This window comes from Eschrichtius robustus, chromosome 16 (genome assembly GCF_028021215.1).
Source record: "Eschrichtius robustus isolate mEscRob2 chromosome 16, mEscRob2.pri, whole genome shotgun sequence".
NCBI lineage: Eukaryota > Metazoa > Chordata > Mammalia > Artiodactyla > Eschrichtiidae > Eschrichtius > Eschrichtius robustus.
Window position 1 is genome coordinate 37,807,527 of NC_090839.1, and position 27,559 is coordinate 37,835,085.

Here is a 27,559-nt window from a genome sequence, read left to right on the forward strand (position 1 = left end):
AAAATGGCAGCAAGGTTCTGCTCTCAGGAGGACTGACTGGAGAAAGAAGACTGTAAGGGACTAGAAAGGGGGCTGGGGGCCTGTTGGGAAGGGAATCCTGGTATCCCAGTGGTGTGTTTCATGACACCAAAATTTTCTGAGACCAGCTGGGTGTCCTACAATTCAATTCTGACACTACTCAGAGTTAGCACAGACCCCACAGCTTAAGAGTTCAGTCCCACAAGTCTGCCCCCACTTGAGACGCTCACAACAAGTCTTGGGCTACCTGTACTTCTGACCAACCAGCTATAAATTGGGGGTTTCCACAACCCCCTCTTCATGTTTGATAATTTGCTAGAATAGCTCACAGAACTCAGAAAGTCACTTCACTTCCATTTATCAGTTTATTAAAAAGGGTACAAATGAACAATGGATAAAGAGGCACATGGGGTGAGGTCTGGAAGGATCCTGAGTGCAGGACCTACTGTGCCCAGGATCTAGGGGTGTGCCATCCTCCCAGCAAGATTTCTCCAACCCAGAAACTCTCTGAACACTGCTGTTCAAGAGTTTTTATAACCCAGTCTCCAGCTATGTCCTTCCTTCCCTGGTGGTTGGTACTGGGGGCTGAAATTTCCAACTGTCTCATCAATTGGTCCTTCAGCCCCATCCTGAGATTATCCAGGGCTCTATTCTAAGTCACCTCATTATCATTAAGTCAGGTGTAAAGACACTCCTATCACTTAGGAAATTCCAAGGGTTTTAGGAGCTCTGTGCAAGAACCAGAGACAAAAACCCACCTGCGTATTCCAGCACTGGGGAGGCCATGTCTCCAGATGAGCTTGTGCTGTGAGGAGCACATGCGTAAACGAGGGCCAGAAGGAGTCGTGAAGGCCAAGGAACGGGCCCCTCTGCCCAGAACTAAGGGTGCTCTCGTGGGAGGTCTAGGATGAGTCTGAGCGTTATTCACATAGTCTCTCCCAGGGGATTCTGAAGCAGCTGGTCCACGGGGTACACTGGGAAAGACAAACTCTGCAAGAGAATCAGAGCTAAAGAAGAACAGCTTTCCTTCTTTTTTCTTTTCTGCCCAACAGTCCTCAGTAAAAATCAGATCCTGGAAACCACACTCGTAATATCAAACCAGGAATTCATCATACTTTTGCAGATGGATCATGCTTTGGGGGCTTTGAAGCCAAAGAGTTAGAGTCTCCAAACAGTTTATTTGAGGAGAGTGGCCACAGGCCTCGAAAAAATTAGAGATTTAGGCTGGCTACACTCCCTGCTTCTGGGAGTTCTTTCTGCTAGAATGCTGTTGTCATGTGTGGACTTAGAAATACAAGAGAAGCCAAACAGCCAAGTGGGCTCTGCCTTCATCTGGATGTTCCCCTGGAAAGTAAAGTCCTCCTTGGCTTCAGGATTTTGAATAATGAGAGCTTATTTGAGTGAGTTCTTTTGAGGGGCCCAAGCACTGAGCCATCTCCTGTGATCCCCTACAGTGTCTGCAGGGCTGACTCAGCATCCTCACGTTCTGGACAGAAACTGAGACACAGAGACCAGCCACTGGCCCAAGCCCCTGCAGCTCCTCACTGGCAGAGTTGAGATGTGAATCAAGGCACCTGGCCCTGGAACTCACATTCTCCAAACCACCACCATCCACTGCCTCCCCAAAACACACATGTGTAAACGTGCCACCGTTTTCAGCTGGGAGCTGTGTGACTCCCAGCAGAGTTTCTGTTCCCAAAGTCCAAAGGAGATGACACTGTGAAGGTTAATGTTTGTTGCAGCCAGAGCAGACCTTGTAGCTTCAGGGCGAACCAAGTTGCTCAAAAATACCCACAGGAACATTTTCTACTGTGCTTATGGAACCAGGAAACGTGATCGGCATTCAAGAGGCTGTAGTTGTACCATAGTCCTCACAAATTGTAGATGCACAGGAACTTCCTGGGGCAAACGTTCCTTAGAAACCAGGCTGGACTCCCTTTACTTGGTCAGGAAGAGATAAAAGGCTAAACTTCCCAGGGCAGCTGATTTGTGAATGTCATCCTAAGTATCTGAAGAAATTGGAATAAAAATTCCCCAGCCTACTCTTGGAGCCTGTCTCTGACAATCCTCTTCCAAGCAAACTCCATAAGCCAGACATTGCAAACAGACAACCAGGCTGCAATAACCAGCAAACACAATTTATTTGACTCACACATTGTTATAGTGCTTTTTCTTTCCTATAATTTTCTTTTTGATTGGTCTCTAACTTTTAAAAATCAGGTGATTTTTCATTTTAAAATATTTTCTGGCTTCTTTTGAAATACTGGAAGTCATAGCTGCATTGAGTCAATGGTACCACTTGGCAGTAATTGGCTGGACCAGAGGAGTGGGTTCCCCCTTTAGATGAGCATGTGCTCCCTTTAGCCACAATCACCATCATTCATTATTGCCTTACAGCCACATACCACCACCACCACCATTGCTTTGTACTCCTAACTTTATATCTCTTCCTTCTATATGCATTTGCATTTAATAACTACAAATTTCCTGTTGTTGAAGATCCCTTGTCATTTATGATATGTGTATTTGCTTCTATATAAACTTTGCTTCAACTAGGTCACACTAGCCTAAGAGATAGTCATTGCTTGTTCATTGTTATAATGGGTTGCAAAGTAACACTAAGTGCCCATCCAAACTTTAGTCCCCAAGTTTCCTACCCTAATGGCATGGTTTGCTTTTTGCTTGCCACTTCCCACATATGGTGGTAGATGTCTGGCACTTTATGTTGATAAGGATTCCACGGCATCCAGACTGACCCAAGAATACTGACACAATTGATTAGTGATGTCTGCCATGGTCACCATAGTGGCTGCTGTCTATTAGAGCCATTGGCCCTATGCTTTTTTTCTTTATTTTGTGTTTCTGCTCTGCCTTTTAATTATTCTGTCATTTCAGCTACACCTGGGATTCTGAGTGTCATTTCTAAACAGTAGCTACTGACATTAGTGAGTGTCTTCTCATTAGGTCTCCCAAAAGAAAGGATGATTATTTTTCTAACTGCTAATTAAAGAACTTGAGAAAATTGTCCCATTGCAGACTGTTCCTCTTCATAAACAACAAAACCATCCTCCAGGACAAAACCGAGGAAGGCCAACTGCCTCTAACCAAGCAAGGGTCTAATGCCAGCCTAGGACTATTCCACTAGAGATGAAAACAGCTCCACTGCCCACTTTGTTCAATTACTTTATTCCACTTACTCTGGAACTGACATCACAGCCGTGTCCCAAGTAGTGGAGGAGATCCTCACCCATGCAGGACCCCAGCTGGCTGTATCCCAGTGTTCTCAGGGTAAGCCTGTGGGTCCAGGCAATCCCCTCTCCTCACTTTTCCCTCGCTCTCAAGTCATATCAGCCAAGGCTCAGTCCTAGACAAACAGCGAACTGCGAGTTGAGGCACTTCCTTTTTCTGGGGTTGACTGTTTAAGTGTGAGAAGGGTCACTTTTACAGCCTAAGATGGGAAAGTGCCAGAAGTCCCCACAAACCTCCAAAAGCATTGTTTTCTTTCTGATTTCCTCCACTCTTTCCCCTCTGTGTAATGTTTTTTGTTTTCTTATACTCTTCACCTGCCATTTCCATCTCCCTAGTGCTAGATATCACAGTCAGAGGAAGCTTAATACAACAACACAATTACATCTAAGCAGCCCCCAGACAGCCCCCCAGTGTCCTGAAAGTGAGCTCTGGTTTTATCACGGCCCCTGGGTGGCCAGAAATTACACTGTCATTTACAGTGCAACAGTCCATAGACCAATGGGGAGATGAGGACCAGGGAAGTAAGGTGAGCATCACCCAGCTGGTGAGTGGAAATATCCCTAATAACAACCTCTACCAACCGCATGAGTTTCAAGATGGCACAACAACATATACATATTGAAGTTTCTGAAAAGTAGCTTATCCAGAAAAAAAAGAAGAAAAAGAACATTTGAAAGAAATGATGGGCATATAAGAAGTAAAATACATTATTAGTCCATAGGTGAAAGCCAGGGAGAAAACATTAAATGCCCAGGTCATAAGTGAACAGCTTGACAAATTTAAATGGTTATGAAATTACCGTACTTATATCAAGATACAGAATATTATCAGCATCCTAGAAGTTTCCCTCATTCTCCAGTCCAATTGATACTACCTCCATTGTGAAGTAACGGCCATTCCACCTTCAGTCAATATAGAGATTATTTTATCTAGAAGTTTTGGGACTCTATATTAACAGACTCATAGTCTGTAGTCTTCTGCATCTGGCATCATTTATTTGTTGTATGTAGCCATAGTTGGATTTATTTCATTGTTATACAGTATTTGAATACATCACAATTTACTTACCCATTTCACTCTTGATAGACGCTTGGGTTGTTTCCAGCTTTTGACTATTATAAGTAGAGCTGCTGTGAACCCTTGTACTGCAGAGAAAAATGTAAAGACTTAAGGATAACTGCCTCTAAGTTATAAATTCAATACAAGAAAGGGAATGAAAACATTTCCCTAGAAATATTATCTTACTTCTATGTGAATCTCCTAAACAATGACACCCAGAATGGTATGTTTCTGCCCCTTCAACAATCTCCTGTGCTGAGACATTTTATATGATTAAGTGTGCTCTGCCCAAAGCATTATTCTACAAAGAAAATGCTTCACCCAAGCTCTAAACATTACTTGTCTTAAAGCGTTTCTAGTAAAGAATGCCCTGTTTTTCGAAAGTTCACTCTATGCCACTGCACTTTTATGAAAGACCTATATTAGGACCTGTTTTGCTAACAAAAAGAAATCTGAAGAGGATTTCCACTTTGAAAAAAGGCGAGAATAGCATTCAACATCTGTCTTACAACGGACCCCAAGCCAGGAGAGGGGCACCACCAAGCTCCTTCTCCGGGAACTACTCTCAGCTTCTCAGCGTCAGGCTGCCAGAGATGTGAACTCTGTGAGCATCTGTGCTTTATCTCGGTTTATTTTGTGCATCTGTTAGCAAGATGTGTCCTAAGCTTCTTCGCTTTAGGCCATTTCTGCTTACAAAGGTTTCATAGGACCGCTCTACTTTCGGGGAGACCTGCCCATTAAGGTACCATTTCACCACTAGAGGGCAAGAATGACTCCACAGCACTTGCCTTTGCCAGACCTGAAGTCAAAATGATTAATCACGGGGAGGCAAAAAACAAGAAGCCAGAGAGAAAATGGGTGAGCACTCGAAGGCAAAATAAACACCCATACACTTAAACTTTCCTGGGTAGGGAGGATATTAAAAAATGTCACCCGTGAGTCACTTTCTAACTTTCTTTCCGTCTTTCCTTTCACCCTCCGTTTTTTAAAAATCGATGCCACGGTCCTCAGTTGTTGAAACTACCACTCAATAGGGTGGGAGTGAGTCAGATCTCAAAGGGCATTTTCAGCACAACCTAGAGTCTTGATTAGGGACAGGGGGAAGTTTACATAACCCACAGAGCACTAGGGGTTCTCAGCAAGCAACAGGGAATCCTGCCACCTCCTCTTCCTTATAAGTAATATTTCTTCCAATGAAACCACAGTGTTTACTAAAATTGAGGCACTGGTGGGTAAGGTTGCCAGCTGCCCACACCTCTCCTCTCTCCATCCCCTTTACCTCCTACAAAATTAACCAAGGACACAGACCGAGATGTGTTGTCTTTGCAGGGGGAGGAAAGGTTGGGAAATTAATTATGAAGGCGAGTTGCCTTTAGACTATTTATAATAAATTTCTACTAGAAAAGGACGTTTGGCTGACAACCGTTTTCTTCTGCCTTCGCATGACCAAATACAGTAAGAATTCAAAATGAAAACTGAAAAGCAAGGAAGAAGAGCCTACAGCTGGAGCAGTCTGTTTTCACATCTCACGCTGGCGAATGACAAACTCAGAAAGGAGCCCCCTTGTGTATTCCCTGTCCCGGTTATCTCCTTCTGCTTCTCCGAAGGGCTAAGAAGCCTTTTCTGTTAGCCAAGACTCCTTTGTGCTGCAGCTTAATTTTCCTGGCGTAATTTTAAATACAGATCATGTCTACAGTGTAGCAATTAATGGATAGCCTAAAGACTTATTATTTCAAACTAATTGATATGTAGGAAAAGTTTAAATAACTTAACAGGGAGGGGGAAATTTTAAATGATGTGTGCATGGTGAAATTTAGAATTTCTGTCTGTTTTGGAAGTAGCAAAAACATCTGATTAAGTAAGGATGTGACCGAAATGTAGAATTGATCTGGAAATCTTTCCCTATTGACGTTCTTGAGCTTGTGATTAGAAGAGAGAAAGATTCAAACATTTCAGAAAAGGGGGATGGGGGGGTCAGGTCCTCCCCCCAACCCACCCCCACCAATTCTAGGGGATTGTCTGATAAGAGAAATGAAGGCCAGGGTATATTTTGAGTTGTGCTTTTAGGTAAGCAATAAGTAATGGGAAAACGATGCCAGTTTTCCATTGTAACTCTGTGGACAAATCTTCTTGATTTAAACTTGAGAGGGAAGTCTATAAAGGCCAAGTTCACCCAGCTGCAACAGAACTTACTCCAAATCACCAATGCTTCCCCACCCAGGATTGCCTCCAACTTCTAAGAAATGTAAGAAATATGCTGCAATTAATGACAGTACTGGCAAAACAGAACAAAACAAAACAACCCACTTTTCTAATTTCCTCATTCTTCATTCCAGCAAGTTTAATAGGAAAGTTCAGAAAATTTATCTGAAGAAAGAATATTCTTCAAATGAAAGAAAGCAGGAACATTTTAAGAAGCAACTGAGACCTACGATGCTAGATTACATTGGCAACATTTTCAAGACCAGAAGTTGGCGTTTGTAAGGAAATAGAATTCATACCAAGCATAAACCATAGAGGAAAAAAAATCAACCTACCTTTGAAATGTTCTTTTTCACGCTGGATTCGTGTCATGAAAATATCTGAATGACTTTGGCCAAGTCACTTAAACTTCATGGTCTTTGGTCTTTTCAAATATAAAATTGCCACATGGGTTGGTGACTTTTCAGGACCCTTCAGTTCTAACCGCCTACTTCATTTTAGGTAGCTCTACCTACTTTTTAATAGATATTATATCAGGTGTACAGAATTGTATAAATAATAATCTTTAGTTCATGGCACACCCTTCTCACTGGTTTGTACAAGACCATATTGGTCTATTTATAATATAATAAATACCCTTGAAATAATTACACAACACAAAAACTAGAACACTGGTTTTTTTCCCCCTCTGGTACCGCTGCCTCTTTTTCCCCACCCTCAATCTTCCAAGGTAGTCATGAATCTGAATCTTGTATATATAATTGTTGTATTTTTATATTTACATAGGTATAGATATACATACATGCATTATACACATAAATGTATGTATATGTATATACATATATATGCACATGTCTATCTACATCATATGCATATATTCCTATAACAGTTTTTTTTGGTTTTAGTTTTTAATTTCATAAAATATGAGTTTAAAAGTATCATACTGAACTATGATGACATAGGTAAAAGTATCATAATGAAATATTACACTGTATATAATCTCTTGAGACCTATGTTTTTCACTAAAAATATATGACTAACCCCAACAGCAATGAGCACGTGTATTCACCAAAAGACGCCTACAAGAATGTGCACTGTTTGTAATAGCCCCAAACTGGAATCAGCCTGATGTCTATCAAGTGTTACATGGATAAATAGAGCGTAATATATTCACACCATTGAATACTGTACAGCCATGAGAATGGACAATCCACAACGGTACACAACATAATGGATGCTTTTCACAAACAAGACATGGCATGAAAGGATCTAGATACAAAAGTATACACAGTATTATTACATTTATAGGAAGCTAAAAGGGTAGCTACCTTGGGTTGGGGACAGGATGAGGTGATTGGAAGGTGGCAAAAGGGGGACTTCTCGAGTGCTGGTCATGGTCTCTTTCCTGATCTGGGTGCTGGTTAAATGGGTGTGTTCACTTTGTGAAAGAAAAAACACAAATCCGTACACTTATTGTATCAGCTGTTGTTGCATAACAAATACCACTCCAAACTCAGTGCCTGAAACAATAAACATTTAGTATTAGTCACAAGTTGGGGAGCTGGGACTCTTCTGGTCTTGCTTGGTCTCACTCATGTGTCAGCTGAACTCTGCTGATCTTGGCCTTACCCTCTTTCATGGTTAGGGGTCAGCTGGCTCTAGGCTGGTCTAGGATGGCCTCAGCAAGATCAGGTCTCTTCACCTGGTCTCTCATCTGCCAACAGGCAAGCCCAGGCTTATTCACATGCTGGTGGCAGGGTTCAAAGAGCAAGAGTGGAAGCACAGGAGGCCTTTTGAGAAATAGAACTAGGACAGTGTCACCTTTGTCATAGTCTCTTGACAAAAAAGAAGTCACAAGTGAGGAGTGAATAAGTGTAGTCTTTTAAAATATCAATCTACCACACTTGTGATATAATGCACTTTTAACTATGCATACTAATAAAAATTTTTAATAAAATTAATTATATCTATATACAGTTTATCTATATTGTTGGATGTGACTCTAGTTTGTTTTGACTTCTAACATTTTACACCATGAATATATTAGTTTATTTATCCGCTCTCCTTTTGGTGGGCATTTTAGGGATTTTCAGTTTATTGCTGTGACATGCGGATCTGCTACAAACATTCTTGCACATGTCCCCTAATACAGAAATTCTGTTCAAGAGATTTTCTTGACTGTATACCAAAGTGTGGATTTTCTATGTCATAAGGAATATGAATCTTCAGTTTTACAAGAAGATGCTAAATTGGTTTCCAAAGTAACTCTACCACTTTATACTTCCCTAGGAGACCCTTTGATCCAGACACTTGCCAACAATCAATATTCAAGTCAGACTTCCTAAGAGTTCCCAATAAAACAGGAATAAAATAGCAACTCATTGTGGTCTTTGCCTTTCTCTGATGAGTGAAGAGAATGACCATCCTTTCATTTCTATTTTTTTGTTGTGTCTCTGGTTTTGGCCACACATGTTTCTTAAGTAAAATGCCTATTTCTATCTTATGTTCATTTAAAAAATTGGGTTATTTTTTCTTATCTAATTTCTTTATAGCAATTTTTTTGTATATTCGCGATACTACATTTTTGTCAGATGTGTGTGTCGTGAACATCATTGCCAGGTTCATACCTGTTTCTTACTTTGTTGAAGGTATCATATGATTCACAGACTTCATAATTTTAAGTGTTAAGATTTTTGTTCTAATGTTTTTTTTTTAATTTTTTTTTTTTTAATTTATTTATGGCTGTGTTGGGTCTTCGTTTCCGTGTGAGGGCTTTCTCTAGTTGTGGCAAGTGGGGGCCACTCTTCATCGCGGTGTGCAGGCCTCTCACTATCGCGGCCTCTCGTGTTGCGGAGCACAGGCTCCAGACGCGCAGGCTCAGTAATTGTGGCTCACGGGCCTAGTTGCTCTGTGGCATGTGGGATCTTCCCAGACCAGGGCTCGAACCTGTGTCCCCTGCATTGGCAGGCAGATTCTCAACCACTGTGCCACTAGGGAAGCCCCTAATGTTTATCATTAGCTATTGAGGCTTGTTTAAGCAATACTTAACTACCCCAAGGTGTGAATGATATTTATTTATATTGCCTTCTAAAAGTTTCAGAGTTTTGGTTTTGGCTTTTAAATCTTTCATCTATCTGGAGTTTATCTTTGTGCATGGTTTGTGGTGAGGATCTAATTTCATATTTATTTATGTAGATAACCATATTTTAAAGCTTTATCTATCAAATAATTCCTCTTTTTCCCACTGATCTGCCGTGCCACCATGCTCATATATAAAATTTGCATACATGCATGGACCAGTTTCTTAGCCACCTATTCCATTCCATTGGTTAACCTGTCTATCCTTGTGTCTGCACCAATCTCTTGATTACTATAACTCCATAACACACCCTGTGTCTGGTAAGATACCCCTTCCTATTGCTAATTGTTCATCCACGTCTAAGGCCAGTACTTAGAAAGAGTGAGCTCAGTCTTATTTGGCTCAATACCTTGAATTCATCTCAAAGAAGCACCAAATCTGTAACTTTCTTATAAATAACATCTGCTGAGAATAGAAAATATTTCAAAATAGCACAGCCTAAACTTTTTCAGTTTAACCCTTCATATGCACATTTAAAAATTAATAACAAATATCTTTAAATCCGTTTCTCAGACTTCAGTGTGCATACGAATTACCTAGAGATCTTGTTAAGAATGTAAATTCTGATTCACTGGGTCTGGGGTAAGCCTGATGTGATACTACTCATCCTGGTACTTTGAGTACCAGTGCTTTATAAAGTGATTTTATCCCACACAACTGAGTCGGAGAACTTTTCCTTCTAGAGATGGCATTCTGGCTATCTTTGGAAAACCTTTTGAACTTTTTACCTCATACTTCTATTAATTCAAGAAACTGTTGGGTTTTTTTTTAAATCTCTCTGGACGTTTTCAGGATCCCTTCCTAATTCTGAGGATTGGTCAGATATTTCTTATTTTTTTTTTATGCAATTTTTTTCAGCCGACACACATATATATATATTTTTTAATTTTAATTAATTAATTAATTAATTTTATTTTTGGCTGTGTTGGGTCTTCGTTTCTGTGCGAGGGCTTTCTCTAGTTGCGGCGAGCGGGGGCCACTCTTCATCACGATGCGCGGGCCTCTCACTGTCGCGGCCTCTCTTGTTGCGGAGCACAGGCTCCAGATGCGCAGGCTCAGTAGTTGTGGCTCACGGGCCCAGTTGCTCCGCGGCATGTGGGATCTTCCCAGACCAGGGCTCGAACCCGTGTCCCCTGCATTGGCAGGCAGATTCTCAACCACTGCGCCACCAGGGAAGCCCAGTCAGATATTTCTTGTTGAAGTCTTTTTTTTTCAGTGTAGACTCTAAGTCTATTAGACCATGTCATATATTTTCAAAGGTATAGACTATTCAACTGAATAAATGTCTACTTGGATGTGGTAAGACCTGGATAACACAGTGGGAATACGAGAGGGAAGAAAAAAATAGCATAATATCCTGTTCTCCATTCTACCTACCATGACAATGTATATCAATTTTGCCTTTGTTCTTCCACTATTCTATATAAAAACGTCTACCAACTTTCTGCTTTAGTGAATCATTGAGGGAATACAAATATATGGCTTCTTGCTAATGCTTGATAGAAGAGGAGTTTATTGTAAGTAGAAACTGTGGTGTAAGAATAACTAAGTTTGAATTCTGACTTCATTATTTACCAGCTGTGTGACATAGCCACTAAATGATAGTAGTATTTACCTCATAGAATAATGTAAGAATTCAAAGAGGTAATCCATGCATATAATTCATGCCAGTCACTTAACCTAGTGCCCAGCATATTATAAATGCTTAATAAATATTCATAGTAATAGTCATTGTTATTTGACAGCTATGACAGATAAATTACTAAAAGCCTAGTGGAAGAAAACCTTTGTGCTTAAGACACTGGTGATTAGTTCATTTTCATGATTGGTAATTGGAGGCTTTGATTTCATGGATTAACTCAGATGCAAGTCTCCCCACAGTGATTTACAGTTTCCAAATCAATAATACGTACTGATTTGGCAATTCATTTTGTATGACTAGCTCATGTTATTGTGTAACTTTACCTTGGCTCACCAATTATATTTTAAGTTCTTAACCCTTAAGAGACAAATGTTAAACACCATTCAGGATTCCCCAAGCCAACTACCACAGAGCCAGCCATTTACATTAGTAAGTGCTCAATAAATATTCATTAGTCAATTCAATGATTAACTGTAGCAATTCATACACCTCCATAGGGACTTAAGTGGGTAAAGCAGGAAAAGCATCTTAAGGCTGTTATCTTTGAGAAATTAGTATATTATCAGTGTGCTCCCATTTGTTTCTTGAACATAATTTTCCTGATGTCTTAAGAGAATTCACAGGAAGAATTCCTATACTAATAGAATAACCATTCATTAATTTTCAAGTTCAATGACAAACTAAATAACTCCAACCAGTTGCTTGGCTTTCAACTCATCATTTTGACCTCATAGTAGACACAACTTTCTCAGAAGAGTCCATACAATCATGGTGGCCATGACAGACGCATTTGCAATTTTATTCTGTTACATGCTTTCCAAAGAAGTTGGTTACAGATTTATTAAGTAAATATTAGACATAAAAATAAATATTTTAGAGGAGTAGGATAAGAAAGTGAATGGGGGGAGGGATAGATTGGGAGTTTGGGATTGACATGTACACACTGCTATATTTAAAATAGATAACCAGCAAGGACCTATAGCACAGGGAACTCTGCTGAATATAGCACAGGGAACTCTGCTCAATATTCTGTAATAACATAAATGGGAAGATAATTTGAAAAAGAATAGATATATGTATAACTGAATCACTTTGCTGTATACCTGAAACTAACACAACATTGTTAATCAACTATACTCCAATATAAAATACATTTTAAAAAAAGAGTAAATAGAAATTTATGGCTGAGTAAAGGTGAAAGAAAGCCAAATCACCAATTCTATTCCTGATTATATTTTAATCCAAAAGACCATATTTTAAATCAGGTACCATGTGTTGATTAGTGGCATTTCTCCTTGAAAATGTTGATTGCATTTGGCTCCCAAGTCTGAACGGCTAACATACTTGCATAAAGCAAACAAGTTTAGTTTGTATGTTTGTATTAATGACATGTGATCAAGGCACAGGAACTCTTAGTAAAGAATTATGCACTTATTATGTTTGTTTGAAATATAACTAAGGATAATTTATTAATTGGTGAGGTGGGTCATTTTCTTTGAGACAGAGCATTTGGTTAGAAGGCAAGCTAAAGAGAAAAAAGTATCAGCTTGATTTATTAGAGAAACATTGAAAATAAACATTTTAACAGATATTTATTTTAAAGGAGAAAGCTTTTCCTTTAAACATACATTATACCTCTGGAATTGTTACTCAATTATTATTTAATGCAAAGGCCATTTTCTTAAAGGTATCATTATATTTCTGCTACTAAATTCAGTGCAGTAACATATTTCCTCTTGCAAAATACATTTGATCTTCTTTTGATGGGATAAACTGTTTCTGAATATGCTCAGTACATCATACATTATTTATTCATCTCAATGTTCAGCATAATTTTTCCTGACAGCCTTTCTTTCACTTGAAATGTTATGTAACAAAAACACCAAAACCAATTGGCATTTGAGTTTATCCCTCTGTTCCATATGCTGCTGAATGAAGAGGGAAATAAACACACATCATCACTCTGCTGGGCACATTTCAGACACAGCCTATCTTTTCTCCTGTACATCAATGTCTCTTCTCCACAGAAATAATTTCACAGCAGTTTTAGATTCTTGCTACATTATATATGACCACTGAGGTTACAGTCTATATAGCAGAGACCAAAAGATATCCAAATTCACATTTACTTGGACTGCTGCTTGAATTTAATGTGCTTCAAGGCCAAATAGATCTGTGTAGATTCAGAAAGGAATGACTGTTTTTCAGCTTAAATCTAGGCATTGGACAATTTATGGTAGATCTTCAGCTCAAGTAATTTATAAGCAAGTCAAATAATATCAACCTGCATTATACGTCAGGGCACATCAATCCCCAAACTATAAGTAAATCCCTGTAATTTTTACACCTAATATATGCCAGCTAATAAATTCAAAAACTAAGTGAATGTCTTAGTTTGCGTGCCCCCAGAGGCAAACCCTCAGACAAGGATTTGAGTACACGCAGTGATTCTGAGAAGTGATCCAAGGAAACTAGTAGAGGGTAGGGAAGGGAGGCAGGAAAGGGAAGGCAGCAGTAAAAAGTGTGTTTGTTATCAAGCAAGTTACAACCATGGGCAACTGGTGCTTAACCCTATTGGGAGACTATGTAGAAGATGCACCTTAGAGTTATTCCATCTAAAGGGTAAGGGAGCTAGAGTATATGCTTATGCCAACTACTGGGCTGCACTTCCAGGCAGCTGTGCTCTCTACTAGAGAAAGCAGGCAGTTGGAAATAGGACAGTCTATCTACATTGTAATGGTTAGTCCAAAGGGCTCTAGGCTGAACAATGACTATCACTGCTATAGCTACTTCTGAATTGAATGAGAAGCCTCCCCGCCACCCAAGATTATAATGCTACAGCCTCAACAATCCAGATTTCAATGTCATTGAATCCAGTACTCTACGTCTGATATATGTACCTTGACAATAGTCAAATCTGTTTAGGTTTACAAAATACTTCCCAAATCTGACGCTACTTTTTTGGCAGGACTTAATCATTAAATATACAAATGGTTCTCAAGAATCCACGTATACAAGACTCTCCTGCAAAGCTACCTTAAGTTCTAAATCAGTAGTTCTCAAACTTTGGGATGTATCAGAATCAGCCGGAGGGTTTAATAATACACAGATCACTAAGCCCCCACACCCAGAGTTCTAATTCAATACGTTTGGCATGGGCCTGATAACTTGCATTTCTAATAAGATCCCAGGTGATGCTGATGCTCTATGTAACTTCACCCACTTCACTTGCCCCAGGCCTAATCATTTTTAAAAAATTTTATTTATTTATTTATTTATTTTTTTAAAGCTTCAATTCTGGGGATTCTTTTTTTCCTTTTTTAATTAATTTATTTATTTTTATTTATGGCTGTGTTGGGTCTTCGTTTCTGTACGAGGGCTTTCTCCAGTTGTGGCAAGTGGGGGCCACTCTTCATCGCGGTGCGCGGGCCTCTCACTGTCGCGGCTTCTCTTGTGGAGCACAGGCTCCAGACGCGCAGGCTCAGTAATTGTGTCTCACGGGCCCAGTTGCTCCGCGGCATGTGGGATCCTCCCAGACCAGGGCTCAAACCCGTGTCCCCTGCATTGGCAGGCAGATTCTCAACCACTGCGCCACCAGGGAAGCCCCAGGTCTAATCATTTTTGTTTTACCATTAATACCAAAAGGATACTATACATTTTAGAGAAAGGAAATTTTAGGAAGCCTTGAAACACACTTTCCAAATAACTGGAAATGTTAAGCAGAGTAAGTTTTTTCCACCTCGAAGAAGTCATGGTTGGAATCTTCTATCCACAGTTGAAAATTCTATAATATTTATTTGATTGACATGTATAGAAAGATGGTCATTCATAGGTAAGGATTAGATTGATAGGTTTTCTGAGTGGGATTTCATTTAGCACTATGAAAAATTATGCATTTAATAATGTTTTTATTATTGTTTGGCCACTGATCTCTGGGGTATTTCCAACTTTTACAGTGTTTTATTTTACTTAGCCTACAATTAGACAAAATAGTCATGTTTTAAAAATATAATTTGGAGTTCTTATGCTGTTACTTTTTCAGTTATTTTGGAATGTAATTGGATGTGCCACAGGGAGTAAGAGGGAAATGATATGGGTGAGCCTTTGATAAATTTAAGTGGCAGTCACCTGAACAAGTGTGCAAAGGGACAGGAATTTAATGATGTCCAGTACTTCTGGTCTTAGGTAATTCCTACTCTGGGATACCAAGGAGAGATGATCACTTCCTCCTCTGTGCTACTGCTGTATGTTGCTTATCACTTTATCATGGTATTTATCTCAGCATATCACATTATTATTTTATGTTTCACATCTCCCACTGGCCTGGGGACTCCTTGAAACCAGGGCTGTGTCTCGTTCATGTCTCTATGTCTAGCATTAGTCACAGTGCCAGGTACACAGAAGGGCACTCAGTAAATTTTGGATAAATGAATGAATAAATCAAAGAATTCATGAGGGAATAAAGGCAAAAAAGTGAGTAAATGTAGAGAATGAACCATGAATCAATGGTGTTTGCCATCCAGCCCAGTATTGCAAGTATTGGGACATGTTCCCTAATTTGGGATTAGGATGGCTTTCTGGCCAGCAAAGTCACCTGAGAACTAGAACAGGTTTGGTAGAACCTAGTAGACTTTTCTGTCACCAGTAGCTTTTCCTAAAGTCATTTATCCCTGTATAAGTAAGGTTGCCTATGACCCATTAGAAGGGCTTTCAATCCCCTAGATTGGGTGATTTGAAGAAGTCACCCAGGTTTTTAGAAGCAGCCTTGGGGTTATCCACACCAGGAGATGGTCAGCTGATGGCAAGTTGGAAGCAGAAATTAAGATTTAGCTGACTAGTTCAGGTTTGTTCTTGAAGCAGAAGAAAAAGGAATAATGTCTTAAAATTGTTTTGCAATATTACTTAATTGAAGTCTCCCATTTCTGTCCTTATAAGAATAGCTTCATGATAGCCATAGACTATATATTGTGCTGGCCAAAAAGCTCTTTCGGGTTTTTCCATAAGATGTATGGAAAACCTGAACGAGCTTTTTGGCCAACCCAATACATTTTAATCCAGTGATAACAATGGAAGAAAATGGAGGTTTTTTTCCACCCAACACTTTTCTTGTAGAAGAGAAATAAAGATTGATGGAAAATTATAATGCCCCTGGGATTCATAACACTAGCTCTTTCTTATAGCTATAAAATAGCTATAAAGTACTCAAGATTTATTGTTAGGATTATTCTCTAATTTTACTTAAAATCCAGAATAGCAAATATGCCCCAAGCAACCTTAAGAGACCATCTTTATGGCATAAAATTGCCTAATAAAGATGAATCATAAATTGGAGAAACACTTGTCATAACTACACATATTCCTTTAACCTTAACATAAATCATGCAACACAAATTATATATTTGAGAATGTATTGTTTAACATAACACTGGCTGTGTAACAAACAGCACCTAAATACAATAGAATTCTATTTCTTTTTTCATATAACAGTCCATTGTGGGTGTTTCTGGTTGGTAGACAACATGCTTCCACATGGTAATTTAGAGAACCATATTCTTTTCATAATGTGGCTCCATCATCCTCTAGGACTTTGCTGGAAAAGGGAAAGAGACAGTAGAGATGCCCCCATATGCCTTTTAACAGGCTGGCCCTGACATTTCATTGGCAAGAACTGGTCAAGTGCCCCCCTAGGTGCAAAGATAGTGAGGGGGCTTGTAAACATTGTTCTTGTCTAGGCAGCTGCCATCCAGGCATAGCAGACACTATGAAAGGGTGAATGTAAATTCGGGGGATAACTAGTCATTTTTTACCATGTAGACCAAGATAATGGGATTCAAATCTGCTATACCTAGAATTACTCTGAATTGACTGCCACTCATGTAAGACCCCAAAGATAAGTCAGCAGAGTAACCACTTTATGTTCCAAATCACCTCTGCAGACCTCATGAAAAAAAGAGATCCATCAGAGAAAGGATTCAGCCTTGAAGACTTAAAAAAGAGCATTTCTATAAAACACCTTGTAATTGGGTTTATCAGATTCCCCATTCCAAACCCTGTGGATTTAGCAGTCACATCACCAAATTTTGATAAAGGAGGAAATAGGAAAATAGACATCTCAAATTATTTAGCAAGTCCCTTCCAGAGGAGCTGCCTAGAATAGGGTCAAAAGCTTATTCCAGGTATAAGTGTCTTTTTCTTCCCAGTGAGGAGCGCCTTGCCACAGATTCAGAACACCAGTGCGATGTGGTTATGTCTCCATTCATGCAGCAAAGAGGATGGCAGCCAATCCCTGAGCTGGGAGGACTCGGCAGACTTCTGGGTAGTTGCCTATCACGTCCAAAGACATACCTATAGAATATATTACCCAGATACTCTGGAAGTTGCAAATTGACCTGCAAGGTGGCTTTTTTTTTTTTTTTTAATTTCTAATTTAGGTGCTAACACTGACAAACCAGAAGATTTAACATGAAAATCCATATTGCTAGCTTCCTTTAAAAAATCAGATGCGGCAACCTTGGGCAGGTATGTGGCAGCAATCTAGTTGGCAATTTTGGGCGGCTCCTCTTTGTAACCAAGGACCCGAGGACCACCCTCTGCAATCGCACAGTTCTCGCCTGGCCCCAGTCTCTCATTTACCTTTCTACCTGGTCCCATTTCAGTTTTCTGGCTCTGAGAAAATTCATTATAGTTGCCAACTTGACCTGAGATGGAGAATTCAGGAGTGAAAACCAGACTGCTCCAAACCCCTCCAAGGCCAAGAGATCAAATGTCTAGTTTCCCCTCAGACTGAGTTGTAAACGGTCAACCTAAAACCACAGTAATTTAAGCAGAAGACGTAAACATCATGTTTAGAAGGAGTGACCGTCTAATTAGAAAATACTCGCTCCCTAAACATCAAAATCAATTATCCTGATAAAACCCGAGTATGGCTAACCACTCTTGAAATACACATTTACAAAAAGAAAAAGAAAAACCAAAACTAATTTTAGGTGATTGGGAGAAGAGCATTCTCTAGGGATGTGGCTGAGTTCATCCTAGGACACAACACAGCCTGTCTCTTGCTTTTTAAATGCACAGGCTTTAAATCAAGAGGGAGAGCAGTTTTGGCTGGGGCTCAAGTGTGGGTAATTAAGAATTAAAAGGAGTTAAGACAGGTGTGTGCAGGTGAGGACACTGATCTGAAGAGAGGCCCACATCAGGGCAGGACCTCCTTGAGAATAAGTCTTGGGAGGCCACTCTGGCAGGTCTGAAGGGCTCCCAGCCCAAGACTTTCCTAGGAGGACATTTCCCTGGGACTTCCACTTCTCTGAGATTATTGCAGCACCATCTGCACTGTAAACATTTGTTTCTAATGTGAGTCAGCATAGGAACTGAAATCATAATGTAAGTTCAATTCTTCCCTGCTGGTGGTATTCCACTTGATGGAGAAAAAATACACACTTCATCTAAAAATTATTAGCCCTTGCATGGCTTTTATTTCCATTGACTTGAGGCTTTTTATTGATTCTTTTAGGGTTTCTGTGGTTGAGAGAATGGGATTCTTCTGGTATTGCCTTCTTAGCCTCCGTCCAATGGACATAAATCAAGCTTTGCTGTCATACCCTTGCTTCTGATGGAGCAGCTAAATCAGGAGCCACAAACTGCAAACTAAACTGAACTTTTTATTTGACTCTTGTTACTTGTTACTTGTTACTTGGTACTTGTTAACATTTTTGAATTTGAGTGTTTTAAACATGAAATACAATTCCAGTTGGCCACAGGTGTTGGCACTCCTCTATTGCCTTATACCAAACCTAATTCACAGATTTATGTTTTTTCTTGGTCCCCATGGATATTTGAATTTAGAGATTTTGAAATTAATATTCCTGTATTAAATTGATTCATGCATGAAAAGTCTTAAGAACAGTGCATGCCATACAGTAAACACACAGTAAATTGCAATTACTACTTTCATTGTATTACCATCATTATTTTTGTGGTTCTATATTTCATTGCAATTTACTACCAATATTTACTAGATTAGTTCTATCCCAAGAGATCTTTCTTTTAACTTCAAACTGGATTTTTTGATTCCAATTTTCCATTTGCTTATCGTTTCTTGGAGTATCCAACTCTTTACAGAAATTGTCTAATTAAATTAGACTGCACTTAATGGCAAACAGGAAAACAGTCAGCTGACCAAATAAACACATCCTAAACTGAAGAATTACATAGGGGGAATGAACAGCCAGTGTCTTCCGAGCATGACAGACACAAACATAAAAGTCCAGTGAAGGCTTAGAAATAGACCAGGTTAACTGCAGCTGGATTAGAGCCCCTTTTGTTTTCCAAGAGTCTGAATAGGTGTACCTTGTTTTACTGCGCTTCACTTTATTGCACTTTGCAGATATCGCTTTTTTTTTTTTAAGCAAATTGAGGGTTTGTGGCAGCCCCATGTCAAGCAAGTCTATCAGCACCATTTTTCCAACAGCATTTGCTCACTTCTTGTTTCTATGTCACATTTTGGTAATTCTCATAATATTTCAAACCCTCCACCAGCAAAGAGATTACAACTCACTGAAGGCTCAGATGATTGCTAGTATTTTTAGCAATAAAATATTTTTAATTAAGTTATATACATTGTTTTTTTAGACAAAATGCTATTGCACATTTAGTAGACTATAGTATTGTATAAATGTAACTTTTACATGCACTGGGAAACAAAAAATTCATGTAACTTTTGTTATTGCCATATTTACTTTATTGTGGTGGTTTGGAACTGAAACCACAGTATCTCCAAAGTATGCCTGTACTCTATTATTAAGAGGGCATGTCAGTAAGACCCTATGCCATGGAACCCCTCCTCAGCATCACTTTTCATTAAAAGACACTTCCCAGTTATTTGTGACAGCAACTTTCATATCCTAGACACATAGGGAAAATACACTGAAGTTATTTGTTATTCTTCTATCAATACACAGAATATCAGGTTTTTAAGATCTTCACAAATCCTGTTTTTACAGAGGGAAGGGGTTGGCCTGAAATGGTGGGGATGGAGCCTGGATTAGGGGGCAAGAGTTTGGTGTTCAGATCTTGATTCTGCACTAAACCACCTGGGTGGTAAGCTTCAGTTTCCTTATTTAACAAATAATGGTTAATAATGTGCAGAATGTGTATTCACTCAAGTCCCTTAGCTTCCTTAGCCCAGAGCACAGGTCTTCAAAGATTTCGACCATCTTTTGGTATTTTAAGTACAATAACAACTTTCAGTTTGACAACGTGTCTCTGGACCATGATTAATCATCTTGGTAGAATCAAAATTGTTTTTCTCTTTCACATTCATTTTTATTCCCAGCTATGATAGTCCCCTGCTGAGTCTTCCTACAGAAAGCACAAACTAAAAATAGAAAATTCCTAGTGTTAGTAAACCCAACTTGGATCCACTCGTTCACTGCACAGCAAAGCCAATCTATTGACACTGGGTTGTAGTGAAGGAAAGTACAGCATTTATTTGCAGGGCCCCAAGCAAGGAGAATGAGCAGCTCATGCTCAAAAGACCAGAACTTCCCAATGGCTTTCAGGGAAGGGTTTTTAAAGGCAACATTTGAGGTGAGGGCTGCAGGGTGCATGACTTTCTTCTGATTGGTTGGTGCTGAGGTAACAGGGTGGTGTCTCAGAATCTTAATCATCAACCTTCTGGTTCCAACCAGTTTGGGGTCTATGTGCTTGTGGTCAGCATGTAGTCACCATCCTCCACCTAGGTGGGGGGAATCTTACTTTCTGTAGAATAACTCAGAGATATGTGTCAGACTGTTATGTATATCTCTTGAGGGGAAACTAGGACTCTGTTTTATCACTGACTATTGTTTAAGCTGTCATTACTTTTCTTGCTTAACTGCTTTTCCTTTGTTTCTGCATTCCTTCACTTCCCTAATTAGTAACTGCTTGTGCCTGCTCTTTGAAACTCAGGGAAGGCCTAGGAGACTAAAAGCCTTTTTCTTCAAACAAGAAACAGGGGACATGGAGGGGCTTTTGTACCCAGGAGGGTCCCACAGGGTTCTGCTCAGTTTCAATCTCCCCTTTTCTTTGATACTCCTCAATCCTAAGGGGAACCAGGGTGGGATAAGAAAGGGAATAAAGTTTTGGATAGAGAGGTTAGTCATAAACTTGGCGGGGGAACTCTGTTTTAGGGGGACTCGATTTCACTAGGCCTTAATAGCAGGCATCTATAAGGAGAGAGTACTCCAGCTCTAACACAAAACTTTCAAGGTCTAGAAGGCACACGTTAGCTGGGATGAAGTGGCTTAGCAAGTAGCATAATTATTGCCTTATGTTTTAGTATACAGTCAGCCCTCCATATCCATGGGTTCCATATCTATGGATTCAACCAACCTCAGGTTGAAAATCTTTGAAAAAAATTTCAGAAAGTTACAGAAAGCAACACTTGAATTTACTACATGCCAGCAACTATTTACTTAGCATTTACATTGAATTTACAACTATTTACATAGCACTGACATTGTATTAAGTAGTATAAGTAATCTAGAGGTGATTTAATGGGAAGATGCTCATACGTTATATGTACCATTTCATATAAGGGACTTGAGCATCCTCAGATTTTGGTGAGGATGCCCTCACCACAGAATTTCATGAACATTTTTGAGAGAAATTATGGGAGTCATGGGGGAAATGCTACAATAATACTGCATAAAAACACAAAACTTCTCTGACAATAATAAATATTTATTTAGTTCACGACTTTACAGAGTTCAGCTGATCTGGGCTGAGCATAGCTGATCTTAGTTGGGCTCTAGACTCCTAATAGATGGAGCTTTTTAGAAACAGAGCCAGATCTTGCCCTGCATACTTTTCATATTTTCTTATAATGAACAGGTATTCCATTTATAAGAGGAAAAAAATAAAGAGAAAATCTCTAAGTTGAAATTCAAATAAATGCACCTTTGTAATTCATTCATTAATAAAGACTTTTTTAAAAAGAGTGAAATATATGGCATTTAATATACATTTAATTTAGTATATAAATTAATCATATTAATGTATTAAAATAGTTTAGAGTATGATAAAATTTACTACTAATCCATGATAAAAGGAAGAACCTACCAAAGTTATAATTTAACCACAACTGGGTCAATTTTTAAATTAAAAAAATATAAAATTAGATTATTATTGTTATTATTGTGATAGTGTGATTTATAATAAGGAATATACATTTGGTCTTCATCCCAGTTCCTGGCACAGAGCTCCTGAAACCCCTGAATTTCCTAAGTGTTAAGAGCAATAAAGGTGTCTTTTGTTACGTTAATGAGGTGACTTTGGGGAAGCACCTCAGGATGGGGCTGGTTGTCAGGGGAACTAAGCTAATGATTGGAGGGTTGAAACATTCACGTCCATCCTCTTGACCTCCTCCTGGGAGAGGGCAGGGGCTGCAAATTGAGTTCAACTGCCAGTGGCCAACGAGTTACATCAGTCATGACTACGTAGAAAGCCTACACAAAACCCCAAAAGGACAGGGTTCAGAGCTTTTCCACATTGGTGAACACACGGAGATTGGGGAGAGGGGTCCACCTGGAGAGGGCATGGAAGCTCTGTGACCTTGCATGGAAGCTCTGTGCCCTTTCCCCATACCTTGTCCTGTACATCTGGCTGTTCCTGAGTTCTGTCCTTTTATAATAAACCAATGATCTAGTAAGAAAATGTTTCTCTGAGTTCTGTGAGCAACTCTACCAAACTAATCTAAGTGAGGGGATCATAGGAGCCTCCAAACTATAGCCAGTCAGGCAGAAGCACAGGTGACAACCTGGACTTGCAGTTGGCCTCTAAAGTTGGGGGGGGTGTGTGGGGCAGTCTTGTAGGACTGAGCCTTTAACCTGGGGGATCTGACGCTATCTCCAGGTATATAGTGTCAGAATCGAGTTCAATTGTAGGACACCCAGCTGGTGTCACAGAAAATTGCTTGGTGGTGTGGGGAAAAATACACCCATATCTGAATTGGGTGCAAAATCATAATTATTAAAATTAGATTATTAAAAATTACCAGAAAATGTTAGTTTAAGTGTTTGGCATTTTCTCACATTTCATATTTTCTTTTTTTTTCATAAGTTATAAAAGGAAACAGCCTATCAAGCACCATAGGGTCTTGTCCACCAATGACCTAAGAGAAATCTGTGTCTAGGTCAGGTGCAATATACCTATACTGAAGGTTCCCCAGTCTAACCTAAATGAAATCCGCTGTTTCTTAAACATAGGGCCCCATGCTTTTCTCCCTTTCCCTACATTTTTTGGAAATAAAACTTTAACTGCATGGGTTGCTGACCTAAAATTGAGGCAAATTCATGACGAGGTCTGAATGGTGGTAAATGGAAACTGTCCGACACCAGGCTGAGATTTCACTTATGCCAGAGTGTGTCAGTGTAAAAGCCCCACCTGGGGAGAAACTGGCCATTGTCTTCTTATATCTGATGCTCCGGAGGGCTGTCCCCAGTGCTGAGGGTGGAGCTGTGTGTGAAGGTGCCTTTACCACATCATGGCAATATGAATCTTAGGCCCTGTGGGTATCCCTCTCATAGAGTGTTTCCTTCTTGGTTTATTGGAATTCACATGCCAGCACAACATATTCATAAATACCCAATATTTGATATTTGTTGAGAATAGAGGACTTTCAATACTCAGGCCAAGCCATTTTTATCAGGCACTTTTTGATGTGGGAAAAAAAAAAGCTCATTCAAACAGATCCACAATCCATTATTCGAGACTCTTAGGGCCTCTTGTTTTTCAGAAGTCATAATTTTTCTGATTTTAGAAAAGGAATATGATGCATATACCATAAGCATTATATCCCAAGGGGGCCCAGGTCACCCTCATAATCAAACAAATTAATATGTCTACAGTACCATGTATGGACATTCACAGAAGTGGGATTAAATAAGGGTTATAAATAGCATTATATCAATTAAAGTCAATGATTTTGTTACAAATTTATAAAAAGCTTCTCAATTTCAGAATTTGGGGGATTTTAGAATTGCAGATAAGGAATTACTGATCTCTATTAAGTTTGGCAAAGTTAATACATAATACTTAATACATAATAATAAGGGATTACTGATCTGTACTAATTTTGGCAAAACTTCTCTGGCATAGAAGCGAGAACAAAAAGGAATTGAACTAAAGGGGATGTTCTCAAGCCGTTGGCACTGAAGAAAGGGGGGTCAGGACACTACAGGGCAGATGACCTGAGGACTGTCTTCATCCCAGATGGTCAGGGGTCAGACTGCACTGAAGCTGCAGATAGAGGACATACAGCCAGGATCGAGACCAAAAGTAGAATTGGGAGCTCAGAGTAGAACCAGGACAGGAAGATCATCAGTGTGTCCAAAGTAGACCAGCCACATCACCATCACCCGGGAGCTGCTGAGAAATGCAAGATCTTGGGCGTTTAGGAAAAGCATTTAGTCTCTCATGCTGTTTCTAAGATTAAGCTCCCTGCTTATCATTCAATAAGCAAAGAGAATTTTATTCAAAATCCTGGGTTTCATTTGGGCTCTGAGCAGCAGAGCGTCCTAGCAGGCAGCACCCACCGCCCCTCACCCCACTTCTACCAGATGCCCAGCTTTTACTTGTTTTATGGCTGAGGCCACTATAAGTCTGCATTTGAAGAAAGGGTTCTGTGACTTTTAAAAGTCTGAAAATTCTCCAGAGCATTAAACAGATAAATTTGAAAGCAGTTTAAAAGGTCGGTAAAACAGTTTATGAAGCAAATAAAAATTAGAAAGAAAAAAAGGAATCAGAATAAACAGGTGATATGAAGATAGAAGTTCAGGTTGGCTATATGAGCATGCTCAGTTTGTAAAATGCATTTAGCTCCTGGTTAGAAACAGCCTCTGAGTGAGGCTGCACTTCATAAAGCCCACACCTTGACCGTCTGTCCACTCCAATTTACTTTGTGGCTCTCCCAGCCTGATTCATGGCTGACCTTGACACACTCAGCTATTGGTAGTTGCCAATCTCTACGCTTAAGAACTTCACATCGCTGCATATTACTTCTGTAAACTTTTTCAACAGACCCACCTCTTCATGTGTGTGTGTGTATTTATTTATATTATCATCAAGTCTTTAGCTTTATTATGCCACATATAACCTGAACTTGACTTTTAGCTGTGGACAAATGACATGTCCAACTAACCTCAGTTTTACATCATGATATTAAAATTAATTGATTCCTCCCCTCTTTGTACATCTCTTTCAAGGAGTTTCTACATGGGTGGTTATAGAAACCTAAATGACATAAAATCATCCTCTTTCTTGCTGTCTCCCAGCTGCAGGTGGAGCTAGAGCAGGAGTACCAAGACAAGTTCAAAAGGCTGCCCCTGGAGATTTTGGAATTCGTGCAGGAAGCCATGAAAGGGAAGATCAGTGAAGACAGCAATCACAGCTCTGCCCCTCCCCTGCTGACCTCAGACCCTGGAAAACTGAACCACAAGCCTCCTTCCAGTGAGAAGCTGGAAGGAGAAAACCCAGGAAAAGAATTTGATACTCCCCTGTGATTGTTTCTGCCTGGCCTTCAGAACACGCATGGCCACTCCAGCTCCATCGGACTCTCTCTTCTTACAAAGATCACTGCCCAGGAACATCTTCCTGAGAAGCATCCCTTAGATTAAAATCCACACTGGAGGGAGAGTTCCAGAAGGATCCATGCAGCTTCCCCATACCCAGGCTCCATGTGTTATGTGGAAACTACTGCAGGTCTACTAGTGAAGAGTGCATGTATGTGATGGGATTTTGGTTTTCTTTCCAGTAATAAATTCAAAGCAGGCAACTTCCAGGCTCCATGGAACGTTTAATGAAGGACAGTGTCTTCTTTGAAGAAAAGCAAGCTCATGTTTTTAGTTGAAGCTCTGGTGTAAAGTATGTCAAAGTAATAGAAATAGTTGAGAAATGCATAGCACTATTTAACACTATTGAACAGCCAACTTTGAGCATTTTTTTTCCTAACTGCCCCTCAACTACCATATCGAGTTAACATGCATATTAAATTGTTTCATCCTTTGCTTTGCAAGCACTGGCGGCTTGCAATTTGCTAATTTATTTATCACAGAGGCATCAGTGTATTTGTTGCTGACATGGCTTTATTGGATACCATAGTGACTCAAATAAGCTGGTTTTCTGCCTTGATTGTGTCCTTGTCCAGTGAAGCCATCCCCAGACTTGGCAACATGGCTTGTACATTTGGCTGCGTGAGCAAGTTGGCCACACACTTCCAGGCAGTGTGTTATCTGAGTCGACTATTTGCACTCAAAGTCTGGGTATTCATTGGTCATTGGCCTAAAATCATTAAACAACTACAAAGATCTTTTTAATTGAATAAAAATAGTTGAGCCGATGTATGATGAGCAGAGATTCAATCAGAGTGAATAGGTTCCAGCAGTTATTTTGCTGTCTGACTTTCTTTATGGTTCATTTATTTTTAATATAGAGATAAAGATTCAATATTTATCTAGAGACTACACAGACCCACATATAAATGGTATATGTTATCTCTATGTATATATGTACACACTCAGCCATATAAGTACATACATATACACCACATACACATACACACATACACATTCATATGAGTGTGGATATGAGTTTCTTAATTGGCAATAACCCAGATCTCTTCCACAAGACGTACAACCAAATTCAACGATAGAGAAGAAAATGGTCAAATATCTACATTATGTGGATATTAAATTACATTAAAATTCTAAGAAACAATTGATGGAGCCTTTGATGCAAGTTGAGGTAGATTGAGAACTTAGAATATGACTTTGATGTATATTTTGTAAGATCAAAAACTGGATTTTAAGTATTTTAAGCTTGTTTTAATGGTCAGAATATACAAAAATATATAGGACAGCAATATGGAAATGTATTAGTATCTTCCATAATTTTTAAATCTGACAGATTTCAATTTATTTCTCACATAAAAAAATCTTTCATTATATATTTACTATGTACATTTAATTCACTTAACTGTCTTTTTGTTAAGTTCCTATGTTAAATGGCATAGGAAAAACAAATTATATTATGGTAAAACTGATTAAAAACATTATTGAAAGGTCTTAAGTAAGAGAGAATAATTATATAGAGGAAAATATAACTTAGAGAGTAACACAAAGAACATTGAAGTTAAAGCCCTGAAGCAAGATGTGCAGTTTTATTTTACTTTAAACCTGTCTGATTGTAGCTTAGCAAAACATTTTAAAACGCAAAAA

The 27,559-nt window shown here is 39.3% G+C and overlaps 1 protein-coding gene across 3 annotated transcripts in view; it reads left to right on the forward strand.

Annotated features, from left to right (window-relative positions):
- PLCB1 (phospholipase C beta 1) overlaps positions 1-27,138 on the forward strand; it is a 694,419-nt gene extending 667,281 nt beyond the window's left edge. For 2 of the 3 annotated variants that reach the window (XM_068565592.1, XM_068565596.1), the window contains one exon: positions 25,619-27,138. In XM_068565592.1, coding sequence (XP_068421693.1) covers positions 25,619-25,846 — 228 coding nt within the window. In that variant the 3' untranslated portion in view covers positions 25,847-27,138. The remainder of the gene's footprint in view (positions 1-25,618) is intronic. The other variant, XM_068565593.1, reaches the window with a different exon arrangement.
- Positions 27,139-27,559: the final 421 nt, after the last annotated feature.